Source organism: Mustelus asterias, chromosome 13 (genome assembly GCF_964213995.1).
Source record: "Mustelus asterias chromosome 13, sMusAst1.hap1.1, whole genome shotgun sequence".
Classification (NCBI taxonomy): Eukaryota; Metazoa; Chordata; class Chondrichthyes; order Carcharhiniformes; family Triakidae; genus Mustelus; species Mustelus asterias.
This window is the reverse complement of record NC_135813.1, coordinates 66,034,045-66,055,917: the sequence shown is the minus strand read 5'-3', so window position 1 is coordinate 66,055,917 and position 21,873 is coordinate 66,034,045. Positions and strand designations below refer to the sequence as shown.

The following is a 21,873-nucleotide window of genomic DNA, read 5'->3' as shown; positions in this document are numbered from 1 at the left end:
GCCCATCGAGTCTGCACCGACTCTCCAAAAGAACATCTTGCCCAGGCCCCCGCCCTCACCCTATCCCTGTAACCTTACACATTTCCCATGGCCAATCCCCCGAACCTGCACATCTTTGGACTGTGAGAGGAAACCGGAGCACCCGGGGGAAACCCACAGGGGGAGAACGTGCAGATTCCACAGACAGTCACCCAAAGCCGGAATTGAACCTGTGTCCCTGGCGCCTTGAGGCAGCAGCGCGAACCACTGCGGCACCGTGCCGCCCTTACTGTGCCACTGTGCCAGAGTTTTTCTGGAATACCAAAAAATCTGGATATTGTTATCAGAGCTGTCAGTAAAGCCCAGTGGTGAAGTGTCACTCACCTGAGATGTAAGCGGTTCCTTGTGGAGACAGCAGAACTTCACTGCACACTGACGGTTTGCTGATGGTGCACAGGGTATCATTTGCAGCTCTAATAACCTAGAAAGGTCCACAACCGAGATAAATGTTTGCCTTCAAACAATTTGATTACACAGGTGTACAGTGACACATTCAAGTTCCTTGCTACGGACAAGACTGTGCTGGGAGTCTTACAGACATAGGAGTGCATCTGCTTTTAGGCTCGAAGTCAGTGGTTAGGGGAAGGTAGTCATGTTGACTACCTTTTTGCATTGTTAACTGGAGCACTGTGTCAACAAGAACAACAATAGCTTCCATTAATATAGCATCTCCAATGCAGTAAAACATCCCAAGCCACTTCATCTGTGCACAGCCAACTCAAGTTGACCCTAAGCCATTTAAAGCGACATTAGGACAGTTGACCAAACAGTTGGCCAAGAAGGCAAGAGCGGTTATGAAGAAGGGTCAGCAGCCTGAAATACTCAGAATCCCTACAATGCAGAAGGAGGCCATTTGGCCCATTGAGTCTGCACCGACTCTCCGGCAGAGCATCTTACCCAGGCCCTAGAAATCGAACCCGGATCCCTGGTGCTATGAGGCAGCAGTGCTAACCGTTGTGTCACCATGCCGCCTTGGTTTATTGCTGGACCTGAGGCGGGTAGGCAAGTTGGAAAACATCCCTGGCTCAGCCCGTCCACCTTGGGAGAAAATGCCCGCCAAGGAGGGATCTTCGTTGCTGGCGGGGGGCACTGGAGCCAGGCCAGCCGAGCCATGAAGAAGTGCAGAGGCAGCACAGTGGTGCCAGTACAGATGCAGGCTGTTTAAAAGGTCTGCCTTGGCACCTTGGGACTTTGTCCCAGCTAGGATCAAGACACAAAGGCCATCCAGCCTTCACATCCTCTCACCCTCCAAACACTCCCCACCAAGGCACCTCCCATCCCCATGGGACCTCACACCCCTCTAACAACCCCTTTTGGCCCTTCATGTCCCATGCCAAGCTCTACCCTTCCATCCCGTATCGTTCCATACCACCAATGCCACCCTATCCACCCACTGCGGCCCCACATGCCTCTATGCTAAGCTTTGGCACATCCATCCCCATTGACCCACTGTACACTTTTGAGAACTAATGAACACTAGTGTGAAGTGAATTTTTTTTAAAAACCTTGAAATAAAGTAATTAATTAAGAAGCCCCCCTCTTAAAAAGTCTGAAGTATAAGCTGATAAAAGTGTCAATCATGCAAGCCTTTGAAGTCTCAAAAACCACCAACCCTTGAACTTCTACTTAACTTGTATAAGGAAACACTGAATTTGATTCCAGAGTCTGAGTTGTGAATCCAATATTACTTCCTCTGCAGAACAGATGTTGTAGTATGCGAGTAGCTGTCTGGGCTGGTAAATACCACGTGACTTCCTCCTAGATCTGCTGATCTGACCTGGCTACTATAGGGACACAGGGGCCCAGGTCAGGTCCTATCGAAATCCAAGTGCCAGCTTTCACACTCAAATGCAAAAGGGAAGCAGCTGGCTTGGCTTTGTGTAGACTTAGAGAGGCTCAGATGGTCAGCACAGGAAAAAGGCTGTTCTCTGTTAGCTGTCAGGGAGAAGGATGGTAGGAACACGTTCCCTGGTCGAAGAGATGGCACCCACTGAAATGCACGGTGGAAGATTCACCCAGATAGCCTCAGAAGAAGGAAGCAGCAGAATGGGTCTTGCAGTGGGAAGTCAATTCCGACTAAGGGAAATGACTTTTGACAACACTGGACATTGCGACTCAGTGAACTTGGGAGAAGTAAACCTGTTGGAAACAGGGTGTAACTTTGGATTAGTTCCCGTGAAAACTACACCGTCCTCTCTGCAGAATTGTAAAGTGTCAGTGCGAATGTGGGATTTTTGGTCCATTTAGGAAGTTAAGGAGGTGGGAGGGTTATTATTTCTGTAGCTTAGCGTAGCTTAGCTTAGCGGAGGAGTTGCCTACTAGGTAATTTTTAGTCAATATTGCTTTCAGTGTGTTTATTTTTCCGCAGGCAAAGTGAAATCTTGTGTGGTCCTTTAAGTCAATCACTGGGATCTCAGATCTCTCTTTAAAAAGTTAATAGTTGCTACGGGGATCGTAACAACATTGACAGGCTGGTGAGCCAGAGCGGACGCCCACAGTTTCCATGCCTGCAATCATTACAACTGAGATCCAGAAACAGTTGATGATGGATACTGTCCAAGACATAATTTGTCCATGCCTCTGTTATAATGTGCCAGTATCAGCACAGGTGCAGAACGTCTGTTACTGACCCCACACAATCTTAAATTTGCTTTCAAAAAGTTCAGACAGTAAGGAAAGATTCCCACTGATTTTATGAAATTTAAATATATCTTTTTAAAGAAATACTCCTTCGTATCAAAAACAGAAAATGCTGGAAAATCTCAGCAGGTCTGACAGCATCTGTGGGGAGAGAATAGAGCCAACGTTTCGAGTCTAGATGACCCTTCGTCAGAGCCAGCCAATATTAATAATTAATATAATTAATCATTATATTATTTGGGCTGCATGGTGGCACAGTGGTTAGCACTGCTGCCTCACAGCATCAGGGACCTGGGTTCAATTCCCACCTTGGGTCACTGTCTTTGTGGAGTTTGCACATTCTCCTTGTGTCTCAGTGGGTTTCCTCCGGGTGCTCCAGTTTCCTCCCATAGTCCAAAGAAGTGCGGGTCGGGTTGATTGGCCATGTGAAATTGACCCTAGTGTCAGGGGGACTAGCAGGGTAAATATGTGGGGCTAAGAGGATAGGGGCTGGGTGGGATTGTGGTCGGTGCAGACTCGATGGGCTGAATGGCCTCCTTCTGCGCTGTAGGAATTCTATGATTATATTTGAGAAACCCGAACTCCAGGTTCACATTCCACTTGTCCAAATCCCAAATAATCCTTTGCATTATTGCAAAGAGCCAGCCTTAAGCAATTCCGAAGTTCAGCAGGATGCCACTGGGGATTAACCGATAAAAATCAGTAATCTAACTTTTTAAAAATTCATTCATGAGATGTGGGTGTCGCTGAGTGGGCTAGCATTTATTGTCCACCCCTGTGGGCATTTAAGAGTCAACCATATTCCTGTGGATCTGGAGTCACATGTAGGCCAGACCAGGTAAGGACAGCAGATTTCCTTCCCTAAAGGACATTAATGAACCAGATGGATGTTTACAATAATCAACAATGGTTTCATGGTCATCATTAGACTTTATCATTCCAGATTTTTACTAAATTCAAATTTCACCATCTGACAGGATGGGACTTGAACCCAGATCCCCTGAGCATTACACTGGGTCTCTGGATTAGGAGTCCAGTGACAACACCATTACCTCTTTGAGCTAACACAAGGCATTGGCAAACTTCCTGAAACATGCCCAGTTAGGGTTACCTTACCAATTAAAAAGAAAAGGCCCACAATGTTACCAATATAGTCTTCTATTAGAGACTAACAAATTTTTGGGGCAACTCTATATTGATTTGAGGATTTAATAGTTTATCCACATCCATAAACAACTGGGATCAGACTGTAAAACTGATGCGACTCATTTACACAATTTACTTAAGGCAAGAGGTTTTTTTAAAATTTATTAACATGAAATAAAAATTACACCTAATATTTTTTAACTTATAACAAAAAACACCAGGCATTCAATTTACAAAAGAAGCACCTCTGAGTATACGAGTACACAAATCAGATAAAACTCCCATTGCTCTATTCTCCAAGTGGAAACCGACATCACCATTGTGTATCCTTCAAATAAAATATTTGGGCCTCAGCATTAGAGGAGAAATATCAGAAAAGGTAGAAGTCAATGCAACTATTAAAATAAAGATTTTGTAATTTACCTTATAAATACTGTTGAGGCATTTCTGCAATGTGTTGACTTTGGCTTCCATGATGCACACACACACACAACTGTCAAAATGAAAATCAAAATATTTTTAAATTAATGACGGATGGGGATTAAAATGAAACACTTAATTCAGGTTAGAATTGCTACAGGGGTCCATAAATTGTTAAACACATTGGGTGGACGCCCAAAACCCCATGCCAGGGGTGGGAAGAAGGAGTGTTTCCTGCTGCAGAGCCCAACGGGGAACCATGCCATATCTTCCAGGCCCAACCTCATTGATTATACACACAGGAGTTTTGCACCATATTCCATGGCGGGGCATGCATGGTGGCTAATGTCTTGTCATCATACCTAGATGCCGCATTGAAAGGATGCCCAATATCACTGACCTCACCACTGAAAAAAGAAGATGGACCTCCTGACAAAGACGATAGATCTCCAGGAACACTTGGAGGTCCATCTTCCAGCCTCCTCGATGACATTAAATCTGGAAGATCCACCTGTAGACGCTCCCCTCCCCCCACTACTGTGGTGTTCTGGGGTCCAAGGTTGCTGGTGAACTCCATCCTGAACTCTGGAGGCAGCCCCAGGCATTGTTCACATGACCTGTGCATGCCACATTGTTCCAAACATTCCACATTGTTCCAAGGTGATGCATTTGGGAAGACTAACAAGGTAAGGGAACACACAATGTTCCCTTAGGATGCTAGGCGGTAGATGACCAGAGGAATCTTGGGGTGCATGTCCAGGTATCCTTGTGGGTAGCAGGACAAGCATATAAGATGGTAGGAAGGCATATAGGATATTTCGAGGCATAGAATGTAAGAGCAGGGGGGTTATGACAAAGTTGTATAAAACACTCTTTAGGCCACAGCTAGAGTACTGTGTGCAGTTCTGTTCGCCACACTATAAGAGGGATGTGATTGCACTAGAAAGGGTGCAGAGGAGATTCAGCAGGATGTTGCCTGGGCTGGAGAGTTTCAGCTATGAAGAGAGGCCAGTTAGGCAAAATGAGGGACATAGATAGGGTAGATAGGAAGAAACTATTCCCCTTAGTAGAAAAGCCAATAGCCAATAGAAGGAGCAGAGGTTTAGAGGGGACTTGAGGAAAAACGTTTTCACCCAGAGGGTGATGGGAATCTGGAACTCACTGCCTGAAAGGGTGATAGAGACCGGAACCCTCACAACATTTGAGAAGCATTTAGATGAAGACTTGAAACACCATTGCTATCAACCAAATGCTGGAGAATGGGATTAGAATAGATAGGTGCTTGGTGGTCAGCACATATATGATGGGCCAAAGGGCCGCTTTCTGTGCTGTAAAATCCAGACTCAGCATTTTCTAGACTGGTGTGTTTTCCAGCTGACATCACGGACAATCGGGCCCAAGTGGAAGATTCCAGTTGAGCCTTCATCCGCATCCTATTAACAGGATGTAAATCAGCTTCATGCCGGTCTACAGCACGAATGTTACACTGGTGTAAAGCCATTTTCTAGACTTGGACCGAATTCTACTATCCCTTTCCCCCCCCCACAGAAAGCAGTGCTTAACAAAGTGACTCAAGCAAAGTTTCCTTTTAAACAAAATCTGAAACAATAAGCAATTCTGTGCCGCCTGTGGATAATTGATGTCATAACATCATCTCTAATTGCTAAAAATGTTGCTGTTCAAATTATATCTCGAGGGGTTAGAATACAAAGTGGTGGAAGTAATGCTATAATACTTAAGGTTGGATTTGACCCTATTCAGTTCAGTCGCTGCACCCTCTGGTATGCTATATTGGCCCTGGTGGCATAGGGCAGGGGGTGGTGTAGTGGTATTGTCACTGGCCTAGTAATCCAGTGACTCAGTTTAACATGCTGGGGAACACAACAGATAGTGAAATTTGAATTCAGTGATAATCTGGAATTAAATGTCTACTGATGACCATGAAAACTTTGATGATTGTTATAAAAGCCCATCCAGCTCACTCATGCCCATTTAGGGATGGAAATCTGCCATCCTTACTTGGTTTCGCCTACATGTGACTCCAGACCCAATGTGGTTGGCTCTTAAAACGCCCCCTGAAATGGGATGGGTAATAGCCATTGATGCCAACATCCCATTTAAGAATTTTAAAATAAATTCACCAAAATAGAGGCTAAAAAGGCTAAATTATGATGAAAAGTTTCATAGACTAGACACATCTTGCCTTGAGTAAAGAAGAGTAAGGGGTGATTGAAGTGACTAAAATAATGAAAAGAATTGATAGAGAAACATAATTCCCTTGCTGGAGGAGTCCGGAATAAGGGGGTATAATCTTAAAATTGCAGAAAGGGCAACGTCAGTTGTAAAATATTCTAAGGTAAGATGTTGTAAAGAAGGCATACTCGCTTTAATTACTGGGAAGGGTCTTGTGACTTCCCACCATAAATTTGATCAGCAAATATGCTTAGAAGCAACGTCCACAGCTGTTCATGCAGCTTCTCCCGGGTTTACCTCCAACCTTGCACTGCAATTGATCTGGGAAATTTCAAGATTCTGCACCCCGATCCCTGTTTTTGAGAGATGACATTAGTTGCCAATCGCTAACTTTTTTGTTGAATGCCTCATACCTAAGGAGGTACGTTCTTTGGTACATGGGGGACAAGCAGTCCAAATTTTCAAGCCGGAGATCGATATATTTTTGTCAGACGTGGGTATTAAGGGTTCTGGCACCAAGGTGAGTAGATACAGTTAAGGATCTGATAAAATAGCAGAATAGCTTTGAGGGGCAGAATAGCCTACTTCTGTTTCAAGGATGTGGGACTCAGCAGCCTTGAAAAGAAGAGAACATGAAATTCAGAACATTCTGCACATTAGTTTATTATTTAAAAAATGAAAGGAATGTTCTGGGCGTTCCACTTACAAAATCTCTCATTAGTTGCATGGTAAGCAGTCTCACAACACCAGGTTAAAGTCCAACACGTTTATTTGGAATCACAAGCTTTCGGAGCGCTGCTCCTTCATCAGGTGAGTGGACATTCCACTCCACTCACTTGATGAAGGAGCGGTGCTCCAAAAGCTTGTGATTCCAAATAAACGTGTTGGACTTTAACCTGGTGTTGTGAGACTTCTTACTGTCCCACCCCGGTCCAACACCGGCATCTCCATATCATAAATTGCATGGGCTGTCCATAATCCATAGTTAATAGCCTATTTGCTACCAACACGTAGTAACATGCTGCCCTCACAACTCAAAGAGAAGTATCTGTACACTTAACAATGCCTGTAACCTCCTTTCACTGTGTCTTATGCTTTAAAACTTGTCAGAATCAACTTGAAAGTAAAAGACTTTTTAATGTGTCGATTGTTCTCGGATAGGGAACCACATTCCTGCACTGTTATGAAGTCTGGTCAGTAACATGTGTGACACTTGTTAACATTATTTGACAACACAGAACAACTGATTTCCCTCATGTTGTTGTAGAAAAAAAGTCCAAAGTCCCCAAAAATTCTGAATACAGTATAAATTTTAACAAATTCAAAATCCATCTCTTAAACTAAATTCAAACGAATTGACAATAATAACTTAGCTGGATTCAAAACATGTTCCATGTTGAAAAAATAAACTTCAAGCTGATCAAATGTTAAAAGTAAAAGTAGTACTTCAATGGCAGCTTTTGAGACCACTGAAGTATCATAGCCACTGTTGTGAAATGTGGCAACCAATTTGCAGCTAGCTAAATCCCATAAACAACAGTGAGTTAAATGACCACATAGTCAGCTGTTATGCTAAGGAATCTTCTCCATCTACCAGAGAGGGCAAGATGGTGCCGTGGACCAATATTTAATCTGAAATGCTGTACTTCTGACAGTGTAGCACTCCCCACCTCAGTACTTGTATGCTCCCAGTTGTGACTCAGCGAGCAGTGCTACCACAGATCTAGCCTTGGTTACTCCACTTTGTGCTCTACCACAGTTCCTAGTTCCCTGTTGTAGCATAGGATGGGGTGGGATGCTGTTATCACAAGAACAAGTTGTTTTTTTCTGGCACAATAGTGAATTACACAGCAGGACTGACCCTGAATATGACTCACACATGCACGCACTTACACAAGCTACATTGATATGAACACCACCTTACTAACTCTTGTATCTGAAAAAAACACAACATATTACACAAAAGCATATTGTATTACACTCATTTATTCAAAACAGTATACCACCACAACAATATATATTCCTCTTACCATGCCTGTGCAGTCCTTCCCTCTGTCTAGCTTCTGTCACTCACCAACTTGGAAGTAAATACACTGCAGCCATTTAGTAAATGGTTAAGTCAGCAGCAAACTGCAGATTAGTTAAAACAAGTCACAACTGGCAGTCCAGAGAACGTTAGTAATCTGGATTCCTCCTTAGAGGGGAGTAGATTTAATTAACAGTGTAGCCAAGCACATAAACTGCCTCCACAGCACACTCAGGTATTCAATAGCATCTTTCGGGAGCTTTGAGGTGAAGGGAAGTTAGGTTCAGTGCACTTTGCCCTGAAATAAAGGATTTCTGGGTTTGAACTTCCTGTTTTCCTGGATCACATGATTTTGGACCGGTTGGACAGCTTTCTGAGCAGATTTATTTGCCAGTTCAAATTAACTGAGCTGTCTTTTGTCCCCCACAACTATAGTGCAAGCCTTTTAACTCCATTCCTTTATGTGAAGCCTCCAGCTATTAAAGGGGCAGGGTTTATTATTTATGTCATGTCTTTATGCCGCATAATGTATGAAATAGTAAGCATGTATTGTAAATTCTATTGAATGCAGTTTTCCAATTTTTGCCAGCGTGCTGCTTTGCCCAAAAATGTATCAACGCAGATGCTGACAGGCAAATGCACTTCTCGTTATTATTGCACACTCATTGCATTAAAGACCATGAAATGTTAACAAGATTTCTTTTGTCAATTAATCAACAATCGATTGTCAAGGAATAGTATTATGTATGGCATAACACTGTCCTGGTGTAAGAAATACTCTAATAATCACAAAGTGCTCTCCTAAGGTCACAGTCTACAAACAGGAAACTCAAGCAATTTATAACAACATTTATATAGTATCTTTAAGATAGGGAAAGGCAAGGCTATAAAGACAGGAATGACAATTATTACATCAAGACGTTCCTTGACTGGGAGCCACTGTGGATCAACAAGATAGGGGAACGGAACTTGTTGCAAGTTAAGACACGGGCAACAGTGTTCTGGATGACCTCAAGTTGATGGAGAATGTGGGAGACCTTCAAGAATGCATTGGAACAATCAAGTCTGGAGGTACCAAGGTTTGGACAGGGGATAAGGGTTTCTGCAGCAGACAAGCTGGAACAAGGGTAACTCTGAGATGAATTTACTCCCCGAGAATCATTCCCATGTTAACATTCCTTTTGTAACTCCTGCATTGTGTTGCTGGCATTCAGATTTATTTCTTTAATAATCATAGAATTTATGGTACAGAAACAGGCCATGGACCTATGGTTCGGGACCGCAGTCTGTTCCTGGTGAGCAGGGAAGTGCAGGTAGACAGCAGCATCCTGGCCTCTCTGACCATGAATCAAATGTGGCACCCAGCAGGAAGGGCCCTACAACCCGGATATTACCCGCAACAGGCATGAAATGGACAGGAGTAGTGAAACCAAAAGCTGCCCTCCAATCAGCTCTGGACACAGTGGATGAAACATCTAGAAACAGACTGGATTGAGCATTTAAATGCGCAATGTTGTTGCATACGAGGTCTCATGGGGTTGTCTTCATTCCATGTATGGCACTGTCTGTTTAATTTGTTCACCTCAACATAGATTTTATGCCTATATTCAACATCTCATGTGATTCTTATGGGACAGTGTGACCAGATGTTGTGGCATGGAACTGGAACCCATGAAAGGGATGTTGGTTAATGTTGGACAAGGTTGGATGATCATCAAGTGCGTCGATTGACTTGGGATGAGCTCCACATGAGGCTGGTGAAATAGTCATGGCATGGCATTAACTGCTATAACATCACTCCCCTCCTACTCTCCATGCCAGCTTAATGCTAACTCATAGCTCTTCCTTGCCCATTCACCCAGTATACTCAGAACCAATGAGCTACAATGAGTAACAATGGCATGTGCTCAGCAAAAGAAAATTCACAAACCTTCTGAACAAAAACAGTTGTTTCACCACATCCAGCTCTGCAGAAAGGTCCCTGAATGCCACATGTCTCAATCTTCATTCTTTGGGGTTGGAGCAGGTGTAGGATGAAGTTGGACCCGCTAATCTAGAGCAGCGTGTGGGCAGCCATGGACCGAGTGCTGAGACAAGTTGGTCAGAAGGTCCACCTAGGTTCTTTGGGACTGTCCTCCAGTTGTATTAAAGATTTTTAGAGATAGACTGTCTGGCCCTAACCATACATACAACCACCCACCCCACTAGCCACTCCCCATGCCACCTAGATGCCCTCCATGCCAATGCAGGCCCCACCCACTCCATGTCCCCTCATACTGTCATGCCAACTTAGTGCTAACTCATAGCCCTTCCATGCCCATTCACCCAGTATACCCAGGACCAATGTCTATATGTGGAACTGCTCAGAGAAAAAAATCAGGAACCTTCTTTTGAAAAGAAAACTGCTGTTCCTACAACCCTATAAAAGTGTCAATCAGAGAGGCCATTAAAATATCAATAACATAGGTTTCAATTGAAAAATGTAATAATTTAATAACTCAATAGCCATTCTATGATTCTAATATTCAAACACTTCATACCTCTTCATCTTGTGTAAAGAAACATTTGAGGCATTGACAGAAGAGATCGCAGAAAGAGCAACTTACTATAACTGCTTAAAAATGTCAATCAAGCAAAGTCAACAGTTGTCAGAACAGGATCCCCTACTGAGATAATCATTTTTTGAGTCTGGCATCTTAGTCAAGCATATACAATGAGGACAAGTGTAGGAAATTGTTTTGAAGAATCGGATGGCCTCCACACAGCAATCCATTTAAAGTACACTCGTCTCCAATGGCAGCCCTGCACAAACTCTGCACAACTTAATTCCTGTCGCTTACTCATTGTGCTCTTGCCTCATTTGGGCCGGTGAGTCAATAAAGCTTTGTAGGATTCAGACACCCTCTATAAAACTCAAATCATCAGGCAAAATCACCTTTAATTAACCGTATAAAACCGTATCTGTTGGGTTCCCACCACAAGCCGATACGCTTCCATTCCCAATCCCTGGCACCATCCCTCCCCACCCCACGTTAATTTTGCCCAGCAAAGGGAAGGTTTAAGGGAACTGGCCTGAGGCAGTCTCACAAACTTTTCCCAGCATGTGCCACTCCAACCATGTCAAGCTGTGCCCAAATCATCTGGACAAAGACTCAGAATTGAACATTTCAGAGCTGACACTTGATTTCCTTCCTTTTCTCTCACTGTGGGTGTCTCTACTTGGCAATGGTACAGGCTGGAAAGAAGCAACAGGGAGATGAAGGGGATTTTGATAGTGCAGTGGACTGTTCTAATCTGGATTTATCCCTCTCTTCGTGAATGAAAATGAGCGGCAAAAGAATCAAAGGTGACATGAGAAAAAACCTTTTTATGCAGCGACTGGCTAGGATCTGGAATGTGCTGCCTGAGAGCATGGTGGAGGCAGGGTCAACTGAGGCTTTCTAAAGCAAATTGGATTATCATCTGAATAGAAAAAATTGCAGGGCTAAGGGAAAAGGGGTTGGGGGGATGACACTTGGCAAATTGCTCTTTCAGAACTGTAACCATTCTATGATTCAAAGGGCTGACATGGACATGATGGACTGAACAGCCTCCTCACATGTTGTTAGGTTTTATGAGTCTAAAGAATAATGAACTCACAGTTCACCAATCACAAGTGCAGGCCTGTATTTCATCCCTTCATGGTGAGGTGTGTGTAAGCATTCCTGTTGTGGCTCCCAAACAAGAAACGGCTTGGGGTTGTAGCCCTCAGCACTTCACATCCTAACATGCCAAGGACATGTTCACCTTTGTTTAATATAGCAGAGGTCTACAAACTCCAATGAGCACATTTAGGTGTTTATCAAAAATCTTACTGCTTGATTACACTGACTGCCTAACTGAAAGCTAGTGCTCACAATAAGCATTGCCAGAAAGGAGAATTTTATATTTAATAACGACAATCAATCTGCTATTTTTAATTTTGTTTGTGTAGTCAGGCTGTAAGACTTAATTACTGTTTTGTCAAATAAAAATAGAAAATGCTGGGTTAACTCAGCAGGTCTGGCAGCATCTGTGGAGAGAGAAACAGATCATGTTTCCAGTCCTCTGGATGCTCCGGTTTCCTCCCACATTCCGAAAGGTGCATTGGCCATGCTAAGTTCTCCCTCAGTGTACCCAAACAGGCACCGGAGTGTGGCGACGAGAGGATTTTCACAGTAACTTCATTGCAGTGTGAATGTAAGCCTACTTGTGACTAATCAATAAACAAATAACTCTTCTTCAGAGCTAAAGAGAGGAAAAAACATGATTGATTTTATGCTATTTCATAGAATCATAGAATCCTACAGTGTAGAAGGAGGCCATTCGGTCCATCAAGTCTGCACGGAGGCCCTATTCCTGTAACCCCACATATTTACCCTAGCTAATCCCCCTGACACTAGGGTAAATTTAGCATGGCCAATCCACCTAACCTGCAAATCTTTGGACTGTGGGAGGAAACCGGAGCACCCGGAGGAAACCCACGCAGACATGGGGAGAATGTGCAAACTCCACACAGACAGTGATCCGAGCCTGGGAATTGAACCCGGGTCCCTGGCGCTGTGAGGCAGCAGTGCTAACCACTGTGCCACCCCATTTAAGATGGGGTGGAGCAGGTGATGCAAAATAGAAGGTCAGGGATAGGTGGGAGCTAGGAGAGATTGGATATCTAGGAGAGATATGAGCTCAAGACAAAGGGAGTGTTAATGTTAATGTTAAGAACTAAAGAAAGTGCTGATAGCGATAAAGATAAGATAGCAGAATGTGTTAATAGCAGAACAAAGATCAGCGCTCCGTGAAAGCAAAACTTAAGAACAGTGACAAATCCCTTTAAAATCCAAGGTTGGGGCACTACAGCCTGATTTATTTCACCTTCTCTCAAAACCGGGACGGTGCCTGAGTTATGGGGCCTGCTTTTGCTTTTCTTATGCTATCTTGTCAGGGTGAACTAGCACGCAAGGACTCCAGAAGAAGGTGCAAAATATATCCTGAGGGTCATGTCCTACAGGATGATTAAACAGATTAGTTTCTTTTTGTGTGGAACACAGGCCTTTGTCTGACAAGTAGTAAACTGTGCACAGTAAGGGTTAAAAAATGAGCAACGCCACTGGAAGGCCAAATGTCAGGTCAAAATTAAAAGCAAAATACTGCGGATGCCAGAGATCTGAAATAAAAGAAGAAAATGCCTGATGCACTATCAATCGAGTCAAGACTAGTTGTGAGCAAGACAAATAGGCTTTTATTCGCAAGAACTTGGAGCCATCCCTGTCGGTGATCTGGTCTGTACTGAAGGCTAGGGGGAGGAGCCACCGCCTTTATACCTGGACCAGGGGGAGGAGTCTTGGGCAGAACCGACAGGGATGTGCCACATATACAGGTAATAATAGATACTAACTAACAGTGGTTAACCACCATAGATAACAGATAACAGTGGTTTACCACATTCACCCCCTGTTTAAAAAATTGAGACCGTCGGGGGTGAGGCAGAGTGAACAATATTTACAGATTTAGTCTATCCGGGGGCTTGCTCTGTCGCTGCGATCGCCGTAGTGCCGGTTCCGATGTGGTTTCAGGTTGCGGTGTCGTTTCGAGCGCCGGAACGTTGCTGGCATCCATAGTCTAGTGCGTGGTGACGACTCCTGGGGCTCAGGCGAGCTGTATACGGGGGCGAGAGGAGTGAATAGTGGTTCTGGTGTGGTAGGGACAAAGTCGGGGGTTGGGGGTGAGGGGTTGGGGGCTATAGAGGCCCCTGAGTCACCTGCGGGCGCTAGGTCACGGATAGATACCATGTCCTCCCGCCCGTCGGAGTACAGCACATAGGCGTACTGGGGGTTGGCATGAAGGGGTTGTACCCTTTCAACCAGGGGGTCAGACTTACGGGTCCTGGCATGCTTCCGAAGCAGGACAAGGCCCGGGTATGCCAGCCACGACGGTAGTGAAGTCCCTGAGGAAGACTTCCTGGGGAACACGAACATCTGTTCGTGGGGGGTGGCATTGGTTGCCGTGAATAGGAGGGACCTAATGGAGTGTAGTGCCTCCAGCAGGACCTCTTGCCAGCGGGTGATTGGAAGCCTTTAGACCGTAGTGCTAGTAAAACGGTCTTCCAGACAGTGGTGTTCTCTCTCTCCACCTGTCCGTTACCCCGGGGGTTGTAGCTAGTAGTCCTACTTGAGACTATGCCTTTGGAGAGCAGGTACCGTCGCAGTTCATCACCCATGAAGGAGGATCCCCGGTCGCTATGGATATAGCTGGAGAAGCCAAACAGAGTGAAGAGGCTGCGCAGGGCCCTAATGACTGTGGCCGAGGACATATCTGGGCAGGGAATTGCAAAGGGGAAACGTGAGTACTCGTCAATGACATTGAGGAAGTATATGTTGTGATCAGATGAGGGGAGGGGGCCTTTGAAGTTGATGCTTAGGCGTTCAAAGGGCCGGGTGGCTTTTATGAGGTGTGCCCTGTCTGGTCGGTAGAAGTGCAGCTTGCATTCCGCGCAGACCTGGCAATTCCGAGTTACGGACCTGACATCCTCAACTGAGTAGGGCAGGTTTCGGGCTCTAATGAAGTGAAAAAACCTGGTGACCCCCGGGTGGCAGAGGTCGTTGTGGAGAGCCTGTAACCGGTCCACCTGCGCACTGGCGCATGTTCCACGGGACAGGGTGTCAGGTGGCTCATTGAGCTTCCCGGGCCGATACAAGATATCGTAATTGTAGGTGGAGAGTTCGATCCTCCACCGTAATATCTTGTCGTTCTTGATCTTGCCCCGCTGCGTGTTGTTGAACATGAAGGCAACGGATTGTTGGTCCGTGAGTAGGGTGAACCGTTTACCAGCTAAATAGTGGCGCTAGTGCCATACAGCTTCCACTATGGCTTGGGCTTCCTTTTCGACAGAGGAGTGTCGAGTTTCGGGGCCTTGGAGGGTTCGTGAAAAGAAGGCCACGGGTCTGCCTGCCTGGTTAAGGGTGGCGGCTAGGGCGAAATCAGACGCATCGCTCTCCACCTGGAATGGGATGGATTTGTCTATAGCGTGCATCATGGCCTTCGCGATGTCAGCTTTGATGCGGTCGAAGGCCAGATGGGCGTCCGCCGTCAAGAGAAAAAGGGTGGATTTGATAAGCGGACGGGCTTTATCCGCATAGTTGGGGACCCACTGTGCATAGTACGAGAAGAAACCCAGGCAGCGTCTCAGTGCTTTGAGGCTAGTGGGGAGGGGAAGTTCCAGGAGGGGACGCATACGGTCGGGATCGGGGCCGATGACCCCATTCTCCACTACGTACCCGAGGATGGCGAGGCGGTGTGTACTGAATACACACTTCTCCTTATTGTAAGTCAGGTTAAGGAGACTAGCCGTGTGCAGGAATCTGTGGAGGTTGGCATCGTGGTCCTGCTGGTCATGGCCGCAGATGGTGACGTTATCCAGGTATGGGAAGGTGGCCCGCAGCCCATTCTGGTCTACCATTCGGTCTATTTTGCGCTGGAAGACCGAGACCCCGTTGGTGACGCCAAAAGAGACCCTAAGGAAGTGGTAAAGGCGACCATCCGCCTCGAATGCCGTATATTGGCGGTCCTCCGGGCGGATAGGGAGCTGGTGGTACGCCGACTTCAAGTCAATGGTGGAGAACACCCGATATTGTGCAATCTGATTGACCATGTCAGATATGCGGGGAAGGGGTACGCATCCAGCTGCGTATATCGATTAATGGTCTGACTGTAGACAATGACCATTCTGTGTTTCTCCCCAGACTTAACGACTACCACTTGTGCTCGCCAGGGGCTGGTACTGGCTTCGATGATCCCTTCCCTGAGGAGCCGCTGGACTTCGGACCTGATAAAGGCCCTGTCTCCAGCACTATACCACCTGCTCTTGGTGGCGATGGGCTTGCAGTCGGGAGTGAGATTCGCAAACAAGGAGGGAGGGGCGATCTCAAGGGTCGAGGGACTGCAGGTGGTGCGCGGTGGGCAATTTAGACGCTGCTGATTGCAGACGGAGAGCGGGGGAAAAGGCCCATTATACTGTATAGTGACACTCTTCAGATGGGTCATGAAATCTAGCCCCAGGAGTACAGAAGCGCAGAGGTGTGGCAGCACGAGGAGCCTGAAGTTATCGTATACTGTGCCCCGCGTCGTCTGGGCCACCATGCAGCAGCCGAGGAGATTTACAGAATGGGATTGCGATGCCATGGAGATCGTTTGCTTGACGGGCCGCACGGGAAAGGCATATCGGCGCACCGTATCAGGGTGAATGAAGCTCTCTGTACTCCTGCTGTCAGACAAACAATACTCCCTGTGCCCGTTTACCTCAATGGCCATCATGGACTTGGCGAGACGATGAGGCTTGGTCTGGTCCAGGGTAACTGATGCCACCGCTGAATCCTGCAGATAGCCGTAGGGGGCTGATGAGGTAGGAGATGGCGGCCCCTGCTGGTCACTCGCGGCCGTTGTCATCCAAGATGGCGGCTCCCGCAGGTCGCAGGCGGCCGATGACGTCATCCAAGATGGCAGCCCCCGCGGGTCGCACGCAGCCGGAGTCATCCAAGATGGCGGCCCCCGCGGGTCACACGCGGCGCTCGTGGATTTGGACGTAGACTTATGGCAGACTTTGGCATAGTGCCCCTTCTTCCCACACGCAGAGCAGAACAACTCCCTCGCCGGGCAGCATTGTCGGGGGTGCTTACCCAGGCTGCAGAAGTAGAATTTCGGCCTCCAGAGGTTGCTGCAGTGGTCAGGTCACCGGTGAGGCGTGGGGCGGCATAGATCTGTGGTCCTCCCGGTAGCGACGGCTGCGGTGTCCACGATGCGTCCACGTGGTCAGGTGAGTAGGCTTCGAGGTATTGTGGGTCACCTCTAAGGATTCAGCCAGTTGCACCGTTTTCTTTAAGTCCAGCGCACCCTGTTCCAGCAGCCGTTGCCGAATATAAGTATTTCCGATGCCTGTGACAAAGGCATCCCGGATTAAGTCGTCTGTGTATTGGGTGGCAGTCACAGACCTACATTTGCAGTTCCGGGCAAGCAGTCGCAGCGTGCGCAGGAACTGGTCAACCGATTCTCCTGGCTGCCATCTGCGCGTAGCGAGGAGGTGTCTCGCGTAGACTTCATTAGGCCATTTATTATACTGGCCCTTTAAAAGTTCGATAGCGGCCGTGTAATTTTCCGTGTCTCGGATCGTAGCATATACTACGTCGCTTACCCAGCCGTGGAGCACCCGTAGTTTGTCAGCATCTGTACGGACGGCAGTGGAGGCTTCGATGTAATCTTCGAAGCATTGCAGCCAGTGATCAAACGTGTTTGACGCTCCAGAAGCTTGCGGGTCCAGATTCAGCCTTTCGGGTTTTAGTAACTGCTCCATTTTAAAAAAACTTGCTAATAAAATTGATGCACTATCAATCGAGTCAAGACTAGCTGTGAGCAAGACAAATAGGCTTTTATTAGCAAGAACTTGGAGCCATCCCTGTCGGTGATCTGGTCTGTACTGAAGGCTAGGGGGAGGAGCCACCGCCTTTATATCCGGACCAGGGGGAGGAGTCTTGGGCGGAACCGACAGGGATGTGCCACATATACAGGTAATAATAAATACCACCACAGATAACAGTGGTTTACCACAATGCCAGATAAACTCAGCAGGTCTGGCAGCATCTGCTGAGAGAAAAACAGTGTGAACATTTCAAGTCCGTATGGTAGTCATGCAGACTCCAAACGTTAACTATTTCTTTAAACTCACCAACAAACCTTACTGCAATTGTATGGGGTCTAGGTGAGACCACACTTTGAGTACTCTGTACCGTTTCAGCCCCCTATAGGATATGGTTGCCTTAGAGGGAGTGCATTGGAGGCTCATTAGACTGATTTCTAAGATGATGGAATCGTCCTATGAGGACACCTTGGGTAGACTAGGATGATATTCCCAAGACTTAGAAGAAGCAGATATAATCACATTGAAAAATATAAACTCCCTCAAGGGCTTGATATGATGGGTGCTGGAAAGATGTTTGCCCTGGCTAAGCCATTTAAAACACTGGGTCACAGTCTCAGAATAAAGGCTTGTTTGATTTGATTTGATTTATTGTCACATGTATTAACATACAGTGAAAAGTATTGTTTCTTGCGCGTTATACAGACAACACATACCGTTCATAGAGAAGGAAAGGAGAGAGTGCAGAATGTAATGTCATAGCTAGGGTGTCGAGAAAAATCAACTTAATGCAAGGTAAGTCCATTCAAAAGTCTGACAGCAGCAGGGAGGGAGCTGTTCTTGAGTCAGTTGGTACATGACTTCAGACTTTAGTATCTTTTTCCCGACGGAAGAAGGTGGAAGAGAGAATGTCCGGGATGCCTGGGGTCCTTAATTATGCTGGCTGCTTTGCTGAGGCAGGGGGAAGTGTAGACAGAGTCAATGGATGGGAGGCTGGTTTGCGTGATGGATTGGGTTGTCTGTTTGGGACTGAGATGCGGAGAAATTTCTTCATTCCAAGGCTTGTGAATCTTATCATTTAGTATATTAAAGACTGAGGATTGAGTGATTTTTGGATGTTAAGAGAGTAAAGCGACGTGGGAAAAATGCACAAAGGTATAGTTGAGATAAAAAAACAGCCATTGGGCTACATTTTCAGGATGGTGTGGATTTGGCCTGCACCATCTGAAGAGTCCTCTCACAGCCCCAATGCCATTTCACACTCTAACAAACAATGATCAGCATAAGGTTGGGGTACATCCTACCTCACTCAGGAGGACGTCCCAATCTGATTGACCAGCAGCTCCTCAGTGCCTCCACACACAACGCTGCAGTGGCCAGAAGAGGTATTGCAGGTAGCTGCCTGGCACTAAGTGCCAGGAACCAGAGGGCAGATACGTGGCAGGTTCCCAGGGCAGAAAGGGTTGGGAGGAGTCGCAAGGAAGCAATCGTGATTTGTTGGATTGGCAGGGGGTGGCTGGGAAGTCTGAAGGTCACCAGGTCTTAAGGGGTGGATGACCCCAGTCAGAAGGGGACTTCTGATGGAGGTGCAACTCCCACCCCCCTCCACACACCCCCATATTCCCACCCGAGATCCAACTTTGTTCAGTTATCGTTCTTCCCCCTGGGCTGTCAACTGCCCACAGCCTAAAAATTCAAGCTGGCCGAGAAAAGACCATTAATTGGCCCCACCATTAAATCGTTACCCGGTCAGGGTGGGTAGGATCCCAGAGGCAATCCCCTCCAGGCAATTTCTCACTCAGAACCTGCCGAGAGTCGGAGGGAGTTGGGGGAAGTGTAAAATTATGGGCAAGATTTTCTTAAAAATACAAATAGACTTGGGCCTTCCTTAAACTGTTCCAACTGTAAATCACTTCCCACCTTAGCCCTATGCATGGTGTAAAACATGTGATCCATTCTGCTGTAAATTTCTGGGCAAGTTCAAGGCATCTAATCCAAGTCTCCCACAGCAGGGTCTGAGACAGAGACATCTACAGATGGGTCTTGATAGCGTATCACTTCTGTCGGATGTTCAAATTTCCCACCGAAGTACCACAAATGAGCAACTTCCTCTGGGTCCCAATGGACAGCAATGTCAAATGTCTCAATGTTCCCGCTACTCCAATTGGAAGATCCGACCTATTTTACCCAACAGCTCCACAAGGTTTCCCGCTTACCTGCTCGGCTTAACCCCAGAAGTGCCCAGGATTGTGTTGGGTTCCCGACACAACACCACTTTTTGGGGCTTTAACCACCTCCAGCTGATGTTGGTCACATCGTGTCTGTTGAGGAATTCTTTGTAATCTTCTGTATGTTAATAGTGTCTTTATAAAGTACTTGTGACTATATACATAGATACAGTAAAGGGTGGAGGCAAGGAACTATCTCCATGTCCAGGTTTTAACATATGCCTGTTCAACACCACACTGACCCTAGGTCTGGATCATGTGCCTTCGTTCATTACTGTATGGGAGATACTGTACTCAGTCCCACATTAATCCTGTATGTGCCAGACACTTACTACAGAACCTACCTTGCCTTGACAGTTAAAATTCTGTTCTGTGTCTCTAGCCACATCCTCCATTTTTCCAAGTGTCATCTATTCCTTCCCTAAACCCAGTCACCTTCAGACGGCCAAAATTCTCTGACCTTGTCCGGGGCTGGGACCCTCTGGTCCTGCTGCAGTGAATGAAGATTTGGCTGAGAACCAAATTCTCCATTCTCGCTGGTAACAACGGCCGGGTGTGAACAGCCGGAGAATTTCAATCTACTCCTGTTAGCATAAAAATCCTCCTTAAAATCTACCTCTTTAGCTGTACTTTTGGTCAATTTTTTTAACGAACTTCCAACTCCTTCTTGGGTCTAATGTCCAACCTTGGGATATTTAGTTACGTTAAGTCCATTGTATAAATACATAGAATCAAAGAATCCCTGCAGGCAGCCATTCAGCCCATCAAACCTGCGCCCACCACAATCCCACCCAGGCCCTATTCCCATAACCCCACACATTTACCCTGCTAATCCCCCAACACTATGGTCAATTTTACCATGGCCAATCAACCTAACCGGCACAGTTTTGGACTGTGGGAGGAAAGCAGAGCACCTGGAGCAAACACACACAGACGAGGGGAGAAAGTGCAAACTCCACAGACAGTGACCAAGGCCGGAATCGAACCTAGGTCCCTGGCGCTGTGAGGCAGCAGTGCTGACCACTGTGCCACCCAAACATGTTGCTGTTGACACATTATGTCGCAATTGTTTGCAAAATGACACTTTTCCAAGTGTATTTTTTTATCATATTCAAGAATTTTTGATATAGTCCTTCATTATAAAACAGCCAGTACTGCAGCTCCTTTAATAATTGTGCTGCCTTCTGTAGACACAAGTCCCAAAGATCTCAAAGGACTAGAGTTCAATCTCTGATCTGTGCTGCTTGAGCTGGGTGCGGTTACAGTCGGCTCAGCACCAACCTGATATCTTAGGGGGAAAGAAATCCTAGCTATTTCACAGTGCCGCTTGTTGAAAGCTTGTGGGCATAATTTGAGAATAGAATCACGTATACTCCCTATTGTTGAGTAGCTTGCTGACATGCAATGCTTCGACTCAAGGACTTGAACAAGGTATTAGAGAGTGAATAGCTTCACCAAACTGTTGCAAAGCACCATTTAGCCTGCCAGAAAAGGGGTCAATAAAATATGGAAAGGGAAATTATATTTTAAAAAGGTAGCCAGCTACTCAATGAAAAGTAGGTTTCAAATGAAACAAGTTAAATTTCAATGTGTTTCATTTACTTCCAAATTCCCATTGCTCTATGTGAAGATAGGAGGCTTGTAAATGCAGCACCTGGCCTGCCCACCATCTTCCTGCCCACTCCCAACCTGCCTCTAATTTTAAGGTGGGTGGTGGAGGCGTCAGATGGCCAGCCCACTTGTGGGCCTATTGCACC

The 21,873-nt window shown here is 46.2% G+C and overlaps 1 protein-coding gene across 3 annotated transcripts in view; it reads right to left on the bottom strand.

Moving 5' to 3' along the window:
* Positions 1-8,741, bottom strand: part of LOC144502725 (synergin gamma-like) — a 30,739-nt gene extending 21,998 nt beyond the window's left edge. For 2 of the 3 annotated variants that reach the window (XM_078226969.1, XM_078226971.1), the window contains exons 1-3: positions 8,469-8,741; positions 4,249-4,318; positions 364-460 (exon numbers count right to left, since the gene is read on the bottom strand). In XM_078226969.1, the coding sequence (XP_078083095.1) occupies positions 364-460; positions 4,249-4,299 (148 nt within the window). In that variant the 5' untranslated portion in view covers positions 4,300-4,318; positions 8,469-8,741. The remainder of the gene's footprint in view (positions 1-363; positions 461-4,248; positions 4,319-8,468) is intronic. The other variant, XM_078226970.1, reaches the window with a different exon arrangement.
* Between the last annotated feature and the right edge of the window lie 13,132 nt (positions 8,742-21,873).